Source organism: Musca autumnalis, unplaced genomic scaffold (assembly GCF_047663935.1).
Source record: "Musca autumnalis isolate F117 unplaced genomic scaffold, ASM4766393v1 scaffold_2, whole genome shotgun sequence".
NCBI lineage: Eukaryota > Metazoa > Arthropoda > Insecta > Diptera > Muscidae > Musca > Musca autumnalis.
In genome coordinates, this window is record NW_027411755.1 from 133,679,522 (window position 1) to 133,700,400 (window position 20,879).

The window sequence follows — 20,879 nt, forward strand, 5'->3', positions numbered from 1 at the left end:
TTTTTCATGTTTCATTCAGCGACCAAAGTGTGCCATCAATTGCACCTTACTACACCAAAATGCTTCATGTGGGTAAAAATAACGCAATGTTCATATGATTATAAGGCGCATCCGATTTCAGTGACCCCCTGTTAAAAATACGTCAGTGAAACAAATTTTATACAGATTCGTCAAGAACCGCGGATGTGCTACCTGATTCTATATTTGGTTAAATACGAATACTACTGCCGAATCTCTGTAATTTATGACACACCTTTTTGACAAATATTATAATCGCGTATAAAGGATTCCATTTATGTAAAAAATTTTAAGGGAAATCGCGGTTTAGTGTGCGGATTAGTCAAAATAAAATTTTGCTTATATTCCTATTTTCAAAATCTATATCTATTTTTACCCATTTTTATACCCTCCACCATAGTATGGAGGGTATATTAAGTTTGTTTTTCCGTTTGTAACGCATTGAAATACTCATTTGCGACCCTATAAAGTATATATATTCTTGATCAGGGTAAAATTCTGAGTCGATCTGAGCACGTCCGTCCGTCCGTCTGTGGTAATCACTCTAGCATCCACAAAAATGGAGATAGAACGCTGAAATTTTGGGAAAATGCGTCTTTTGTTTGCAGGCAGGTCAAGTTCGATGATGGGCTATATCGGTCCACGTTTTGGTATAGCCCCCATATAACGGTACCCCCCGATTTACGGTATTTTGCCGTTCATAGCTACATTTTCAGACCGATTTAGCTATAATTTGACATTTAGGGTTCCTAAGTGTCAATAAACTTATATAACAAAATTTGTGGACATAGGTCCACGTTTTGGTATAGCCCCCATATAAAGGTACCCCCCGATTTACGGTATTTTGCCGTTTTTAGCTACATTTTCAGACCGATTTAGCTATAATTTGACATTTAGGGTTCTTAAGTATCAATAAACTTACATAACAAAAGTTGTGAACATAGGTCCACGTTTTGATATAGCCCCCATATAACGGTACCCCCCGATTTACGGTTTTTTGACGTTTTTAGCTACATTTTCAGACCGATTTAGCTATAAATTGGCATTTAGGGTTCTTAAGTGTCAATAAACTTATATAACAAAAATAGTGGACGTAGATCAATGTTTTGGAATAGCCCCCATCAGGGACGTACGCAGGGGGGGGGGGGCACGGGGGGCCCGGGCCCCCCCCGAAATGGTTTGGTCGAACAAAATTTTTTAAGCTACTGTAACTAGTTATTATATTTTTTTCTCATAAAAATGTTTGTACATATATTTGAAGATTTCAAATTAAAACTTATATTTTCTTAAGTTTCTGAACAGAAAATGTACATCATTAACAAGTTTTGTAAGAAAATATTTTAAAAATTTTTGTTTGTAAGCTGTTTTTGAGAGAAACTTCCAATAAAATCTGAATTAATTCTTCATGTCATATCATACCACTATCAAAAGCTAATCACGGTGTGCCTTAACTAAATTTAATTGGAAGGTGCTTACACCTGGGAAGTTTTTGCAGACTCTGAAACTACAATGCTCATAGATGAGAAATATCAAGAAACAAAAAAAAATCGCCGGAGGGATTCTCAAATAAATCGCGATTTAAGTTCACATTTTTAGGAGTTCTTTAGGTTTTCACGATTTTGCTTGGAAAACGCGAGTCCAATGTAAATGGGCCTTAAGAAAATGTTGTAGCTGTGAAAATTCTCCACAAGATTGACCTTTATGATATTTTCGTATGTTTTACCGTTTTTGAGATATAGAAGTTCAAATTGAGACAATGCACAGACTGTATCGCCTCCTTATAAAACAATGTCATTACTGCAATTTTCCAAATAAAACTTATATATCTTGAAAACGGTACAATCCAGCAAAAAATAAATCATCCAATCTTGTAGAGAATTTTCACAGCTTTAACATTTTCTTTAGTCCAATTTTGATATGACTTGCGGTTTCCAAGCAAAATTTTGAAGACTTAAGATAAAAACCTAAAAATTTGAACTGAACCTCTATATCTCAAAAATGGTAAAACCTACGAAAAAATCTAAAGAGCAGTTTTGTAGAGAATTTTCATTTCGACACGACTTGCGGTTTCCAAGCAAAATCGTGAAAACCAAAAAAAAAAACTAAAATTGTGAATTTTGATCGCGATTTATTTAAGAATCCCTCCCGCGATTTTTTCTGTTTTTTTTTCATTTTCCTTATCTATGAACATTGCTGTTTCAGAATCCGCGAAATCTTCCCATGTGTAAGTGGTTTTCATCAAAAGTTAGTTAAGGCGCACTGAGCATTACATTGTTTTATAAGGAGGCGATACAGTAAGTGCATTGTCTCAATTTGAACTTCTATATCTCAAAAACGGTAAAACTTACGAAAATGTCATAAAGGTCAATCTTGTGGAGAATTTTCACAGCTACAACATTTTTCTTAGGCCCATTTACATATGACTCGCAGTTTCCAAGCAAAATCGTGAAAACCTAAATAACCCCTAAAAATGTGAACTTAAATTGCGATTTATTTGAAAATCCCTCCGGCATTTTTTATTGTTTCTTTATATTTCTCATCTATGAGCATTGTATATTCACAATCTGCAAAAACTTCCCAGGTGTAAGCACCTTTCATCTAAATTAGTTAAGGCGCACCGTGTAATTCCTTAATGAATATACCCCATGTCTATTATTTATTCGAACTGTATAGAGCTCTCGAGGCTTAAAACTCATCCGGTTATAACAAAAATAACGAGTTCAGTATTATGGGAATGGAAATATATAAAAAAATCTATTGAATAAAATGTATGAAGGGTCGGTGCTTCGTGGACTACATATTGAAACCCAATTAGAAATTTGTTTTACTGCCATCGCCAAAATTTTGTTATTCTATTTTAGACAAATTTACTGCTAAACAGTATGAGAAAATAATGAAGACAAATGAATTTTTGTGCGTCACTTGATTTTTACTTATCATTACCGAAGTATAATTCTAACCTCAGACTTTAGATTACGAGATTATATACACTAGGATTGTATAGATTTCATCAAAATAATGATTTAAGACTTCACATATGTTTGGACGATATTCGTTTCAGCCAAGATGGAAGTACTTACCACCGTCTGTATCTCTGTTTGTCTGGCAGTTTGGAACTCATGATAACTCTCGGTCCAAGTTATGGATCTCATAATGTATTGTCTAAATTAAATTTAAGTCATATCGGTATCTCCGCCATAAAAGTTCAAAAATGTTCACTAAAATGGTCGAAGGGACTAACCGATTCGGTCTAAAATCGAACCTAATATGGTTCGCAAGATTACTTCCAAAAGTACATCAAGGTCCAAGAGAATATGTTTGGACAACATCTTCAGGTCTCTTATACAAGTCTATCATAACTGCAGTTTAAAGACTGTTCGATGATTTTTTGGACATTTTGTAGTCTTGTTTACAGCGATATCCTACTTTTCGTGGACAAGTTTATGCTTCCTGACAAAGCTCCAAATACTACGGTGGCCAACTAATAAGCTTATGGGCGCGGTAACTATCGAGAGGAGTGTCTCTCAAATAATTATTAGTGAATAATTATGTGGGTTCAATAAGGATCGATTGTTTTTTTTCAAAACTATATAGAACTAAGTCCATCAAAGTGTTTGTCATCGAGTCCAAAAACTTCTAACCGTACAATTAAGAAAACAAATTATAACGCTTCTTTTGTAACATAATATTAAACGTAAAAATAATCCTGGTATCAGAATCTATCTCTTTCGGTAAATAACACTGTGCAACATTTTTAAGGTAATCTTGTGCAAATAATTTGAAGCGAGGATTTTTTGAAAGTACAGACCCAAAGTACAAAAGCCCTAGTTCCGTTTTGTTGAGTCAGATACAGCTTGGATTTTATGGCCCCATCTAAACATTGTTAAATATCGACTTTTTAAACAACTCGGGGCTATATCTCTGAAATCAATGCAAATCTTCTTCTGAACCTTGCAGCAAATTTGTAGATAAGGGCCAAAATAAAATATTTGGAGAAATGAAAAAAAAAAATAAATTTTATAATATATCTAAAAATTCCATAATTTGTATACATTTCGCACTGTTAAATTTTTCTTAATGTTTTCATTTGGAAACATATCAACGACAACGACAGCCGTCGTTAGGCTAAGATCATCGAAATAGTGAAAATCTTGCTATAGCAAAGAAAACGGCAATTCTTTGTTGTTGTAAAATTCTGCGATAAACCATAACGTGGACCTGTATGATTAAAAACTTCAATATACTTCAATAAATTTTACATGGCGACATTACCGAACGTTGGGACTAAATATTATGAATTCTTTCTATTGAATTTATATACTTTGTACCATTATTTCAGATAAAATATAGAATAGAATATGTGCCAAAATTTCCAGTCCATCGGACAAAAATTTACCGAGATATGAACTTTCGAAGGGAAACATTTATTGTGTTTTGTATGTAGCATAGAAAGTAAAAACGTCTTTTCCTCGAAGTGGCACTTTATATGTTTTTGTGGGACTATTGTACACATAAATCATGTCCTTAACCGAGAGAGTCTTTAAAAAAAACTGCTGACGGAGTCAGAAAAATATCAATTTTGTACAGTGTTTTGTTTTTGTTAAAATCGAAATTTTGATTTTAACTGTTCAAAATTTTTAAAAATTGATTTTTTTAATTCCTTTTCGATAATGGACAAGATTATTAGGTTCGTAATGATCCCACAAAAATATATGCTGATCGGTTTATTCTTTTTCAAAAAAAAAAAAAAAAAAATAGAAGGTAACTTAAGGTTTAATAGATTTTTTTATAAAAAATGCATGAAAATGGCTTTTCTCATGCTTATAAGTGACCATAACCCCTTAAAATAGCTTTACGTAACGCTACACAACATTTGAATTTTTCATGATTTTTGGTCAAGTTGTGCCCCCCCCGAAATGAAATCCTGCGTACGTCCCTGGCCCCCATATAACGGTACCCCTCGATTTACGGTATTTTGACGTTTTTAGCTAAATTTTCAGACCGATTTAGCTATAAATTGGCATTTAGGATTCTTAAGTGTCAATAAACTTATATAACAAAACCAGTAAGGAAAGGATCATAGTCGGGCGGGGCCGACTATATGATACCCTACACCACTGTGAATATGTAAAATATAGGAGATATGTATCAATTTGAACTGATTTATATACATATATGTATATACACATCCCAAATTTCATCAAAATTAGACAGAGCGGGCGAAAATATACATAGGAGCTATATCCAAATCTGAACCGATTTCGATATAAGTTGTTACACTTATTTCTAGACTAAATTCAGTCACACATTCCAAATTTCATCAAAATTGCACGTAAATAGCGTGTTTTCAGCAAATACGTCAAATCGGCCGAAAATATATTAGGGAGCTATATCCAAATATGAACCGATTTCGATGTAGTTTGGGACATTTATTTTGAGACCGAATTCAGTTACACAATCAAAATTTCACCAAAATCGGACGTATATAGCGTGTTTGGTGCAGCAAATACGCCAAATCGGCGGAAAAATATATGGGAGCTATATCCAAATCTGAACCGATTTCGATATAATTTGGTACATTTATTTATAGACCTAATAAATTTAAATGTCAAATTATAGCTACATCGGTCGGAAATGTAGCTACAAACGTCAAAACACCGCAAATCGGTGGTACCGTTATATGGGGGCTATACCAAAACGTGAACCTATGTCCACAAGTTTGGTTATATAAGTTTATTGACACTTAAGAACCCTAAGTGTCAAAATATAGCTCAATCGGTCTGAAAATGTAGCTAAAATTGTCAAAATACCGTAAATCGGGGGGTACCGTTATATGGGGGCTATACCGAAACGTGGACCTATGTCCACAACTTTTGTTATATAAGTTTATTGACATTTAAGAACCCTAAATGTCAAATTATAGCTACATCGGTCTGAAAATGTAGCTAAAAACGTCAAAATACCGCAAATCGGAGGGTACCGTTATATGGGGGCTATACCAAAACGTGGACCTATGTCCACAACTTTTGTTATATAAGTTTATTGGCACTTAAGAACCCTAAATGTCAAATTATAGCTATATCGGTCTGAAAATGTAGCTAAAAACATCAAAACACCGTAAATCGGGGGGCACCGTTATATGGGGGCTATACCAAAACGGGGACCTATGTCCACAACTTTTGTTATAAAAGTTTATTGAAACTTAAGAACCCTAAATGTTAAATTATAGCTACATCGGTCTGAAAATGTAGCTAAAAACGTCAAAATACCGTAAATTGGGGGGTACCGTTATATGGGGGCTATACCAAAACGTGGACCTATGTCCACAACTTTTGTTATATAAGTTTATTGATACTTAAGAACCCTAAATGTCAAGTTATAGCTAAATCGGTCTGAAAATGTAGCTAAAAACGTCAAAATACCGCAAATCGGGGGGTACCGTTATATGGGGGCTATACCAAAACGTGGACCTATGTCCACAAGTTTTGTTATATAAGTTTATTGACACTTAGGAACCCTAAATGTCAAATTATAGCCAAATCGGTCTGAAAATGTAGCTGAAAACGTCAAAATACCGTAAATCGGGGGGTACCGTTATATGGGGGCTATACCAAAACGTGGACCGATATATCCCATCTTCGAACTTGATCTTCCGACGGCTAAAAAAATGGTATTCCCCAATTTTCAGCGAAATCGGTCAACAAATGCGACCTGTATGTTGCGAACGGACGAACGGACGGACGGACATGCATAAATCGACTCAGAAAGTGATTCTATGTATATCCCTAGAAGGAACTATGGGTCTATCTCGCTTCCTTTTGTATGTTACATACAAATGCACTAACACATAATACCCCTTACCACATAGTGGTGTAGGGTATAACTAGTGGACGTAGATCAATGTTTTGGAATAGCCCCCATTTAACGGTACCCCTCGATTTACGGTATTTTGACGTTTTTAGCTACATTTTCAGACCGATTTAGCTATAAATTGGCATTTAGGGTTCTTAAGTGTCAATAAACTTATATAACAAAACTAGTGGACGTAGATCAATGTTTTGGAATAGCCCCCATATAACGTTACCGCCCGATTTCAGGTATTTTGACGATTAAAATCGCATTTCTAGACCGAATTAGCTATAATTTGATATTTAGGGTTCTTAGTGAAAAAAACCTATATTCGAAAAAATTATGAAATTATGGTATAGCCCCATATAACGGTACCTCCTGATTTTCGGTATTTTGAGATTTTTACCTACAAGTTTTAACAGAATTAGCTGTAATTTGAGCATTTGACATTTAAAGTTCTTAGAGGTCACCACACCTCTCCACCAAAATTGTCTGAAATTTTGGGAAAATTCGTCTTTTGTTTGCAGGCAGGTCAAGTTCGATGATGGGCTATATCGGTCCACGTTTTGGTATATCCACAATATAACGGTACCCCCGATTTACGGTATTTGACGTTTTTAGCTACATTTTCAGACCGATGTAGCTATAATTTGACATTTAGGGTTCTTAAATGTCAATAAACTTATATAAAAAAACTTGTGGACATAGGTCCACGTTTTGGTATAGCCCCCATATAACGGTGCTCCCCGATTTACGGTATTTTGACGTTTTGTAGCTACATTTTCAGACCGATGTAGCTATAATTTGACATTTAGGGTTCTTAAGTGTAACTAAACTTATATAACAAAAGTTGTGGACATAGGTCCACGTTTTGGTATAGCCCCCATATAACGGTACCCCCGATTTACGGTATTTTGACGTTTTGTAGCTACATTTTCAGACCGATTTAGCTATAAATTGACATTTAGGGTTCTTAAATGTCAATAAACTTATATAACTAGTGGACATATGTCCATGTTTTGGAATAGCCCCCATATAACGTTACCGCCCGATTTCAGGTATTTTGACGTTTAAGTTCACATTTCTAGACCGAATTAGCTACAATTTGATATTTAGGGTTCTTAGTGACCAAAAAACTTATATTCGAAATAATTATGAACGTAGGTCCATGTTTTGGTATAGTCCCATATAACGGTACCTCGGTATAACGGATTTCGGAATTTTACCTACAAGTTTTAACCGAATTATCTGTAATTTGAACATTTGACATGGTAATTTGAACATTTGAACAAAATTGTCAAGAAAGGTCGATGTATTGATAAAGCTCACATATAAAAGTACCTCCCTAATTTCCGTAATTTGATGATTTTAGCTACAATATTAAACCAAACTAGCAGTAATTTGACATTTGAAGTTCTTAGTAGTCACAACACCTCTCCTTAAAAAATGTTCAACATAGGTCCATGTTCGGATATAGCTCCCATATAACGGTACCTCCCAAATTTCAGTAATTGGCAATTTTAGCTACAATTTTTAACCGAACTAACTGTAATTTGACATTTGAAGGTTGTAGTGGTCACCACACATCTGCATCAACAATTTTTTAACATAGCCCCAATATAACGATACTTCCCGATTTTCGGTACTTTGAGGATTTTACATAAAATGTTTAACCACGTAGGTCCATGTTTTGGTATAGCCCCAAAACAAACCTCCCGATTTTTCGTTCCTTTGCTTTATTTTTTGTACGAACTTTCTGTAATTTGAAATTTAAAAGCCAACAAAAATTCTGCAACAAAATTGTTCATTTAAATTCATATTTTCGTATAGCCCACATACCTCCGAACTAGCTGTTAATGACATTTGAAGTTCCCACGTTATGTACCGATTTTCGGTATTTTGAGGATCCTATCTACAATTTTTAACCGAATTAGTAGTTATTTGACATTAAAGGCTCACATCAAAAACTGTCAACATAGGTCCATGTTTTATTATAACCCCTGTATGGTCTGGGACCATACTTATGAGCACAACTGTTCGGTTGCTTTTTCAACATTGGCTAGCGGAACATTTACATATATATACATACGTGAGTCCGCTAACCAATGTAATCCTTCCACTGCCTTCCCATGAATCCTGGAATACGGAGAGCTGATGATGTCGACAACAACGGAGAGCAAGTTCAGTTCGTTAGTAATCTTCAAAGCGCTCGATCGTGATCCCCCGTGAAAAGTACAAACAGTCACAATTACTTACACTATTTTTTGATACATTAACAAACACAAAATTAAACATTAAATTTGTAAATACACATAAAAAAACATTGAACATAGAATTAATCTTAACATACAACACTGAATTGAAAATACAACAAGTACAAATTATCTACTTATGAATAAAATTTGTTAATTAACCTACAAATTGCACTTCCCTGAAAATAAATTATCCTACAATAAATATTACATTAAAACTTACATCTACCTAAAATTTGTGAATAAATAAAAAACCTAAAAACTATACTAAAGAATTACCTAAAAACTAAAAAGAATTTGAAATATAAACCTAGTTAAAACTCAACCTACATTGTGCTAAAAAAAAACATAAATTGCATTACAAAGCCTAGATAAAATCAACACACATTGTACATCCACACACACATAACACTCATTGAATTACAACACGAAATAAAACCAAACATTTGAAATTTAAAACCACAAAATACTTACTTATTATTTACGAATAAAAAAGACAAAAGGTTTGTAAATAAACATTTGGTCCATATCGAGCCAAATAGTGTTTTTTAATCATAAAAAATTGCTAAAAGTGAAAGTTTTTATCGAAAAAGTGATAACATAAAAAATTTTCAATCACAAATAACTAGTTCATTATATTAAAAAAGTGAACTTGAACACATGGTTCATTTCTGTGAATAGCTACCTAATTGAACAGCAAAAGAAAACAAGCAAAAATAACGACACCAAACAGTAAACAAGTGACAATTAAAAATTATTAGTGAAAAAAATTAACAAAATTACCAACAAAAGATTGACACAACAATACAAAAACAAAAAAAAACATATTTTGGAACAAAAGAGTGACAGTGGAAAAAGTGAAAAAGCAAAAATTATAAAAAATGAAGTGTTCCAATAAGAGAGTAAAACGCCGGTAAAATTACATTAAATACAACAACAATACGAACAGTGATTTCTGGAACTTAGTTTGGAAACATCCAGTGTAAAGAACAAGAAAAACAGAAACATATTGTGTGAGACAAAAAAACGCTTAGAAAGAATAACATACAGTGGTCCCAGTGATTATTGTCAAAAATTTAAAGTTAATAATTTTATTTTTTTTAATAATATTGAAAACACTAAAAACATCAACAAACTGTGAATTACAACAACAAACACAAATCTACAAATATACAGTGGGCCACAAATAAAATAAACAGTGAAACTTAATAATAAAAGTGACATAATTCTTGTGCAAAAATATAACCACATAACACAATAAGAACAATAAGTGCGACCCAAAAGAAAAAATAGTGACACATTACAGTGGAACATTGCTAAACACTACGGATAAAATACAAAAAGGGGTTCAATTCTTGTTCTATGAAAATTTGAAATGAAAACTTTTTTAATGGAAATAAAAGTCATAAGACAACATTGATAAAGAGCTATTTTTCATTCCAAATTTTCACAAAACAAGACTCCCTTACTGACCCTTTACATTTTGCCAACAAACATAAACAACAAATATTCAATAATTAATTATCGGTTCGGTAAAAACAAAATTCTATAACCCAACAATACCAACACAAGGCGCCAAAACAAAGAGGAAGAAGAAGCACTGGACGGACAAACACACATAAAGACATACTCCCAACTTTACATAGAGAGTCAAAGTGAGTACCAATGAGTTTTTTTGTGCATTGAAAAGCGTGGAATCGAAAAAGGACTACAGGGTTCGGCGAAATTTGACACCGACACTCTACCTTTATGATGAAAACGCTATAAAACATACAACTTGACCCCTTTGACCCTAGTTTAACAACATTTTGCAACCAAGGACTGATGTTGACCCTTTCTAGTTCGTGGGAATACACAAATACGTCCACACTTTTACACATACATACATAACTCTCGATCTCTCTTCTTGAATATTTGGAAAATTTGGAAATTTCTTCCAAAAATTGGGAAATTACCAGTGTGTTTTTAAAGGGACATAATTCTACTGGAAAAATTGGAATATTTGGAAAGAAATATACTCTCTTGTCACTCTCTTTGTCTGTCCGTTTACAGTGAGACCTTTGTAGAATTGACCCGGCATAATAAAAGTTTTTATATACAACTTTTTGAAAACATATTGAGGAAAAATACTTACATATTCTCATATACACTATTTAAATCAATTTTCCTTGAAATTATTGATTTTTTTTGGAAATTACTGCTTGTCATTTGGAATCTTGCTCTCATTTTTTGGGAATATTCTCGTCGATTACATAAAAAGCGTTTATTTTTACGATTTTGGCGCAAATTTGTGGCGTCATAATTGTGACACAATAATTTACATGAACTTAGCAGACATTTTGGAGAAAAATTTACATAACAATTACAATACAAACATACTTAGCGTTTATATGCAAACTTTGGCGCAACTTTTTGGCGTCATAGTTTAACAACCATAACCTTGCAATTTTTTGTGGGAATTTTTTTGTGGGAATTTTTTGGAAAAGAATCGCCGTTTATTAAAGACTCATACATAACCCTACAACATTTGTTACATAGAGACTCAGACACATTTGAACATTGTTAAACATTTGCATATAATCGCCATATTAGCATCCCAATACATCAATTTTGGGACTATTTGGAAAAATTGGCGGCGTTTGGTGGACAAGCGCTAAAATATTTGAGGTTAACTAACCACAAAAATTTGATCATTTTTTACAAAAAAATTTTATAAAGCATTTGTTGGTTAACTAACCTTAAAAAATATACTTAAACATTTCTATACATTTCTTTGAAAACACTTAACCCAAATTTAAACAACTTTATGAAAATTTCTGAACTTATACAAAATCTTTGAAAATTTTTGAACACTTTTTGAATTCTTGCTGATGGAAATTTTTGTTCTTGATACGAAATATTTTCATCTTTCTTGAATTCTTTTGTTGAAACATTTTACTGTGGTTTTTTTACAACATTTTGCTAAAATATTTTTCTTTGAAAGCTAAAATTTACATTATACCTTGCTGAAACATTTGACCCAAATCATTCTTTGTTGGATACAATTGGAATTTTTCATTTATTTTGCTGAATTTTTGCCGTTGACCCAAACTTTGTTCGAGATTGAAACATTTTGCTGGGATTCTTAAATTTTCTGATTTGATTAATTTTTGGTTTCGACACTACATCATATTGTTTTTAGAGCTACAACATATAATAAAATCCTCCTACCAAAGGAATTAAGTGATTTTATTGTTCTTTTGCCGCAAAACTCTCTGTATCTTACCATTTCTTCTGTGCAACCCAGCACACATTTTCTTGTCGGACATTTTTTTGGAATTTTTTTGAATTGAAAATAATTTGTCTGTGTTTTTTTTGCTATCGTCTATTGCATTTGCACAAAATCTTTCGTGGAAACAAAGGAATAGCCGTTTATAAATTCTCTGACTCATCTAAACAATTTTCCTTAGCGGTTTTTTATAATCCAATTTGGACTGTTTTTCTGGCTTTTCTTTCGGATATTTCATATCAAATATTCTTTGGACTCGAAGGCTCTCCACAAAATTAGATCCACTTGTCGTCAATCAACTTAATTGGGAATTAACAACAAAATTTTGCAAAGACAAAATTCTTGATTTGTTTAAACACCCAAGAAAAATAACACTTTGTCCTCGTAAAGGGCAACTTTGTCAAACCTTTGTAAAACAAAAATTTGTTCTAAAGTCTGACCCTCGTTACAAAAAGGATGGATAAAACTAAGTGCACAAAATTTGCAAACTGCGTTAATGACTTGCAGGATTACGTTTCAATTTTAAGCATTGCGAACACTGATGACGACATACATAGCCTGGAGGCGTCACGAGTGGAACTTAACTCTTTTTACGACCAAGTAAAGAAAGCTTATGTGGAATGCCGCGATTATGAGCCAGGAGAGGGACAAAAACCAATCGACAAAAACAAGCTGAGGACACATTATTTAGAGGCAATTGATGTTTATAAAAAGGCGATTGCAGCAGTCAATGGACAAATTCAGACGCTAAAGCAGAAGGAATCAGAGGAGAAAATAAAACGAGAGACCCTGTTGGCGCAGAAGCAAAATGATTCTACAGCAATTTCAAGACTACCAGCATGTGACACAGACGTTTTCAAGGGAGGTTATAATGCCTGGCCGAGTTTCCGTGATTTATTTACCGCAATCTACATTAGAGGCTCAAAGTTGAGTAATGTGGAGAAATATTTTCACTTGACCCAGAAGACTTCTGGAGAAGCAAGAGAATTAATAAGCCATGTTCCTCTTACAAATGACGGATTTGAGCTAGCTTGGAAGATTTTAACCGACAGATATGAAAATAAGAGGATGCAGGTGAACGAGCAACTGAAAATTTTATTCAATTTACCAAACGTCACTTCAGACTCAAGTCACAGTATTCAAAAGTTACAGCGAACAGTGAATAGCTGCATTCAAACTCTGGAAACTCTTAAGGTCGAAGTTTCAGGATGGGACCCAATATTAACATATATTTGTTCCAGCAAACTTCCAAGAACATTTTTAGAAGAATTCGAGAATACTCTTGAAGATTGCAAGACACTGCCAACGTGGAACGATTTCAATAACTTTTTGACTCACAAATTCAAAACTTTGGAATCTGTGGGAAACATAAGGCCCAATTTTTCGAAACAAAATCAACAAACTCCATACAGACAAGATAATTCGAAGAAAATGAAGTTCACAAGCAGCTTTCAAACTAATATAAATCAGAAGGCTCAGAGTTCGAAGGGTACATTAAATGCAAATGCTTCTCAGCAGCCCAAGACACAATATCAAAATTCGTGTCAAATTTGCAAAGCTAATCATTTTATACGAGATTGCCCACAGTTTCTGGCTAAAAATGTGAATGACAGGATTCATGTTGTAAAAATCTCACACCTCTGCTATAATTGCTTATCTACGAACCACGGCGTGAAAGAATGCAAAAGTCGTTTTGGATGCAGAACTTGTAATTTGAAACACCATACACTACTACACAAGGGAAAGGAGACCCTATCTGCAATACAGACTACAGTTCAAGAGGAAGCACGACCTAGTACCAGTGCTGCCGCTCTTACGACACTTATACAGTCCACAACAAACCAAGAAGCAGAAAATATCACAACTTTGACTCTCCAGGATGGTGGAAATAGAGATCAACATCCCGGAGATACTTTACTTTTCACAGCCGTAGTACAAATTGAGGCTAATGGTCATTATTACGATGCTCGTGCGATAATTGACTCAGGATCACAATCTACATTCATTACTGAGAAGTTAAAAAATCGTTTAAATTTGCCAACAAAACGAAATCTTGTTCATGTTACTGGAATAAACCAACTCATTTCGGAAACTTCTGCTAAAGCATGCGTTTTTAAACTACGATCTAAGCTAGACCCAAATTTTAAACTGGAAGTTTGGGCCCCTGTTTTGAAATCTTTGCCTTCGAATTTACCGCCATATACTTTAGAAAAAACACAAATGCGCGATGCTACGAACTTGGAATTAGCAGACCCGAAATTTTACGTCAGCCAACCAGTTGATCTCCTAATAGGGATGGACATAGGACCCCTAATATTTACAATTGGAACACCTATGAAGTCAATTGGATCCCTTTTGGCCCAAAAAACCGTTTTTGGATGGATAATTGGCGGACCCTTGCAGGATGAGACTCAAAAGAGAAGACAAATATCACTTTGCAATACAGTATCAATCGAGAAGATTCTAACACGTTTTTGGGAGGCGGAGGAGACCCCAAAACAAGTTTTGAGATCAGATGAGGATGCATTTTGTGAGCAAAACTTCGTGGATACTACTAAAAGGAACACGGAAGGGCGATACATAGTGACCCTCCCCTTTAAAAAATGTGAGGAACTTGGAGACTCTAGAAACATTGCTCTTGCTCAATTTTACAGAATGGAGAGAAAGCTCATGAAGACCCCCGAGATTAAAGAATTATATGACAACACAATTATGGAATATCTCGAGCTGGGACACATGAGAAAGATTTCTTCAAATGACATATCCAAGACTCCAAACTACTACCTGCCGCACCATGCAGTTATTAGACCCGAAAAGATTACTTCAAAATTACGAGTTGTTTTCAATGCATCAAGTCCAACCTCAAATAAACGAAGCCTTAATGATAATTTATATGCGGGTCCAGTTTTACAGCAAGATATAGTGCTGCAAGTGCTGAAGTGGAGGTTTTTCCGACACGTTTATAATGCCGATGTTACCAAGATGTACCGGCAAATATTGTTGGACCCTACTCAAACTAAATTTCAACGAATATTATTCAGAAAATCTCCGTCTGACCCGGTAGAAGATTACGAATTACAAACCGTTACCTTTGGCGTAAACTGCGCACCATTCTTGGCACTTCGAACACTTATACAATTAGCTGAAGACACAAAAGATACGTACCCAATTGCCTCGAAAGTTATTTTGGAAAACTTATACGTGGATGACGTTCTAGCTGGAGGTCATTCATTAGAGGATACTGTTAAATCTCGCAAGGAGTTAACAGCTGCCATGGAATCAGCTGGCTTTGAGCTGATGAAGTGGACTGCCAATGACCCAAAGTTAATCAGCGACTTACCGAAAGAAAAACTTAATCCTGTTAATTCGCTTGATATCTCCGATGATGCCTCAACGAAGACACTAGGAATAAAATGGAATATATCTGGAGATTTTTTCTCGTTTACACCGCCCACAATGGAAATTAAAACATCATATCCTAAGAGAGAAGTCCTATCGATAATAGCCAAACTGTTCGACCCATGTGGGTGGCTGGCTCCCATTGTAATAGTCGCCAAATTAGTGATGCAACAAATTTGGTTGGACAAGATTAACTGGGATGACATGCTGAAGACAATTACTCTCATGAATTGGCAGAATTTTGTAAAGAATAGTGGAGATATTGGAAATTTAAAGATTCCACGGTGGATACACTTCACTCCAGACAGCGACGTGGAAGTTCACGGATTCTGTGACGCTTCTGAGAGCGCATATGCAGCAGCATTATATATCAGAGTCCGAAATACTAGTAATGAAATCCAAACCTCCTTGTTAACTGCTAAGACACGAGTTGCCCCAATTAAGAAAATTTCACTGCCAAGACTCGAACTTTGTGGAGCAGTACTGCTATCAAAATTGTCTTCATCGATATTAAATAATCTTCAAATCTCCAAATTCAACGTACACTATTGGACAGACTCAACAATAGTTCTTGCTTGGCTGAAGAAACCACCTTGCCATTGGTCGACTTTTGTTGGCAATCGTGTATCAGAGATTATTGAAAATGTGGGAATAGAAAATTGGGCGCATGTTGACTCGAAAGATAACCCAGCAGACATTGCCAGCCGAGGATGCTCACCTAGCGAACTCAATAGCCATCAGCTATGGTGGAATGGACCTGATTGGTTAAAATTACCCAAGGATAGTTGGCCATCAAAGGAAGTAAGTGATGTTACATTAGAGGCAAAAACTTCGAAAGTTCTGATGTTAAATACTGATGAAATGATTGAGAAGGACCCCATGAGACACATATCTTCACTAACAAGAGTATACAGAGCATATGCGCAAGCACTAAGATTTTGGAAAAACACCCTCGTATGTCGACAAAATCCACTAACTTCTGAAGTAGACCTCACTGCTGATGAAATTCAGGCTGGCAAACGGGCCAGTATAATTCGTACCCAGCGTTTCTTTTTTCCAGAAGAAATTCAAGCGTTAGAGAAGAAATCTAGAATACCTTCAAAGAGTCCATTGCTATCTTTGAACCCATACTTAGACCCGAAAGGCATTATGAGAGCTCATGGGAGACTCGTACAATCCCCGGCGCTCACTTTTGAAGAAAGACACCCAATAATTCTTCCTCACAATGCGAAACTTACTACTTTACTCGTCGAACATACACACAAGGTGACTTTACATGGTGGGAACCAATTGATGTTAAGAGTTTTACGGTCCGGATTTTGTATACCCAGACTCAAGTCGTTGATAAAAAAGACGATACGTAATTGCAGAGTTTGCATTCTGCACAAGAAGCGAACAGAAAATCAGATTATGGCTTCACTCCCACCAGAAAGGACTTTGCTAACTAGACCTTTCACTAATACTGGCGTAGATTTTGCGGGACCCTTCAGCATACGAAACTTTACTGGTAGAGCATGTCTTATTACAAAGGGATATGTGTGCCTTTTCGTATGCTTTGCTACAAAAGCTATACACCTCGAACCAACCAGTGATCTCTCGACTCAGTCATTTTTAGCGGCATTTTCCAGATTCATTAGTAGGCGTGGATGCCCATCTTGCGTGTACTCCGACAATGGAACTAATTTTGTTGGAGCAGTCGATGTTCTGAAGAAAGATAGACTCTTGTTCATGAAAGAATTAAAAACTAAAGCGATTACTCAGAATTCACATCAGAACCTCGATTGGAAGTTCATTCCACCCGGCGCTCCACACATGGGAGGTTTGTGGGAGGCCGGAGTGAAGTCTTTCAAAACGCATTTGAAGAAATGCGTTCCAAAAATGACTTTTACTTTTGAGGAGTTTTCCACCATTTTATCAAAGATAGAAGCTTGTCTTAATTCGAGACCCTTGAGTCCAGCTAGTGACGATCCTAGCGATTTGTCGCCTTTGACCCCAGCTCACTTTCTAATTGGTACCCCAATTCTAGCCCCACCAGAACCCGATGTTTCAGACCAGGATGAAAGCCTGGTTAATAGGTGGAAGCGCTTAAAAATTATTTCTCAGTACTTTTGTAATAGATGGAAAACAGAATATCTACAAGAACTCCATCGACGCACCAAATGGAAGTATCAAAGAGACAACATTAAAGAGGGTGATTTAGTTGTAATAAAAGATGAACGTTTGACCCCAACTGAATGGAAGTTAGGGCGGATTATAAAGACCCATCAGGGAACAGACCAAAACGTAAGGGTGGTAGATATAAAGACTGCTGGTGGTGACATCAGTCGACCCATAACGAAGGTGGTTAAGTTGTTTTCCGACTAGTTAGTCGGACCTCCTTTTAAAAAAAGAACTATGTACTCCTTCTTCTCTTTTTTTACAGATGGCAGCCTACCTACCAAACGACTGGCAAGTCGAAGCAAGCCCCAGCCGCCCCGAACGCAGAGAGTCCCGCCGCCTTGTCAACGAACGAAGTCCCGAACAACGCCCATCCCGCCATCAGTCTACGAACCGACCAGCCCGTGCAGCTGAACGTCGCCCAAGCCCTGAACGTCGTCAACGGAGCCGGTCAGATAACAGGAATCTCCCCAGAGTGAGACCAAGCCATTGGCAATATGCGTGTGGCCTGTGCCAACAAGATCACGCGTTGAGCGGCTGCCAGCGATTCCGAGAAAAAACTCCCTATCAAAGGTACGAGACAGTAGAGCGCAGGGGATATTGTCGAAACTGTCTGGCTAGGAGCCACCTTGCCCCTGACTGCCCTTGTATAACTGGATGCAAGCGTTGTGATTACAGGCATCACACGTTGTTGCATGGCGCCCCGCAATTAAACGACAGCTTGCAGCCTGCAGTAGCAGTAGTGGAACCAGTTTTCACCTGGGACTTGGTGTTTTTACCAACGGCAATGATTCGCCTTAAGACTGATGAGATGGACACATATTACAATATGAGAGCTTTGGTAAGCCAATCAGCAGTAATGACGCGCATTGCATATTCCACATTCCAGCGCGTAGGGTTGCGGTCCTTTACGTACCAAGGGCGAAGATTTACAACTTTCAAGATAATGGCCCGACGCACTAACTCAACCTGGGCACTAAAGGTTAATGCGCTAGTAACAGACGAATTACCACGAAGACTCTATTCTGACCCACTCATAGAGAACCCTACATCATACTTTACGGATGAAGCTATAGCGGACCCAGACCCAAGAAGCAACATTCCCATCGATTTAGAGCTGGGGGCAGACACATACTCGGCGATAATAAAGGAAGGCTCTACGGCGGCTGGGGTTGGTGATGTCAAGGCCTTCAATACCAACTTGGGCTACGTCTTCGCGGGGCCAATTAGAAACATGCCAGTCAACTAGAAGGATGAGATAAGCACGACGTCATGGGGGCGGAGAATGTATGGTCTGGGACCATACTTATGAGCACAACTGTTCGGTTGCTTTTTCAACATTGGCTAGCGGAACATTTACATATATATACATACGTGAGTCCGCTAACCAATGTAATCCTTCCACTGCCTTCCCATGAATCCTGGAATACGGAGAGCTGATGATGTCGACAACAACGGAGAGCAAGTTCAGTTCGTTAGTAATCTTCAAAGCGCTCGATCGTGATCCCCCGTGAAAAGTACAAACAGTCACAATTACTTACACTATTTTTTGATACATTAACAAACACAAAATTAAACATTAAATTTGTAAATACACATAAAAAAACATTGAACATAGAATTAATCTTAACATACAACACTGAATTGAAAATACAACAAGTACAAATTATCTACTTATGAATAAAATTTGTTAATTAACCTACAAATTGCACTTCCCTGAAAATAAATTATCCTACAATAAATATTACATTAAAACTTACATCTACCTAAAATTTGTGAATAAATAAAAAACCTAAAAACTATACTAAAGAATTACCTAAAAACTAAAAAGAATTTGAAATATAAACCTAGTTAAAACTCAACCTACATTGTGCTAAAAAAAAAACATAAATTGCATTACAAAGCCTAGATAAAATCAACACACATTGTACATCCACACACACATAACACTCATTGAATTACAACACGAAATAAAACCAAACATTTGAAATTTAAAACCACAAAATACTTACTTATTATTTACGAATAAAAAAGACAAAAGGTTTGTAAATAAACAACCCCTATATAACGGTACCTCCCAATTTCTCGCCCACAAACGAATGAAGCATTTTATGTACATTATCTGACATTTTAAGGTAACCACTTAAAGTTGGGGACAGGAATAAAAACTAATTATTCCATTTTAGTTAAGAATATTTTATGGTGGAGGGTATGAAAAGTTCGGCCCGACCGAACTTAACGCTTTTTTACTTGTTTTATATTACCACCAACACAGCTTCCACGTAATTTATTTATTATGGTCTATATTATGAGACCCCGGCTAAAACACTTCAATTAATATAAATATAATCATATTATATAAAATATATTGACAGTTCGCGACTTATTAAATGGTGAACCTCAACTTCAACGATTGTAAAACATTTTTGAATATTACCATATAAGTATAGTACACATTGACAAGCAAAACTGACAGTCATCGAGGTCCATTTCGTGAATATCAAAGCCTAACTGAAAAATGTCTTTTGTAATCTCTAAATAATACCGTATATATTCTATTTCAAACGTTTTTAGCAAAATAAAAGTTTTTATTTGCCGGAAAATCGTCCTAAAAGTACGTTGACTGTCAGTTTTGAATGATAGTGTGTACTCCCCTATACACTTTATAGTAACTCCGATGAATATTTCGATGTGTTACAAACGGAATGACAAATTTAATTATACCCTCCATATTATGGTGGAAGGTATAAAAAGAGAGCTCAGAATTAATTTTTGAGGTAATGTCAATCTGTTAATGTTTTTTAATCAGATTAATCAGCATATGAAATGAATGAAACATATTTAACACAATCCCTGTTGTGGTGGTACCATATGGTGTCACTTGTAAAGCTTGTAGTTGTTTACTCTATGGAATAACTAATCACCAAATTGAACAT

At 35.7% G+C, this 20,879-nt stretch overlaps 2 protein-coding genes across 16 annotated transcripts in view; both read left to right on the forward strand.

The window, feature by feature from the left end:
* Positions 1 to 20,879, forward strand: part of LOC141394647 (uncharacterized) — a 992,399-nt gene that overhangs the window by 533,359 nt on the left and 438,161 nt on the right. The gene's annotated exons all lie outside the window — the stretch shown is intronic.
* On the forward strand, positions 9,758 to 19,948 carry LOC141394646 (uncharacterized). 7 transcript variants are annotated; one of them, XM_073969371.1, is made up of 3 exons: positions 9,758 to 10,200; positions 10,692 to 18,126; positions 18,209 to 19,948. In XM_073969371.1, exons 2-3 carry the CDS (start codon positions 12,844 to 12,846, stop codon positions 19,190 to 19,192), a joined length of 6,267 nt encoding a protein of 2,088 aa, XP_073825472.1. In that variant the 5' UTR covers positions 9,758 to 10,200; positions 10,692 to 12,843; the 3' UTR covers positions 19,193 to 19,948. The 7 variants fall into 7 exon arrangements, with proteins under 7 accessions (XP_073825472.1, XP_073825476.1, XP_073825473.1 ...); XM_073969375.1 differs by having other exon boundaries at positions 10,692 to 10,774; XM_073969372.1 differs by having other exon boundaries at positions 9,758 to 10,032; positions 10,579 to 18,126.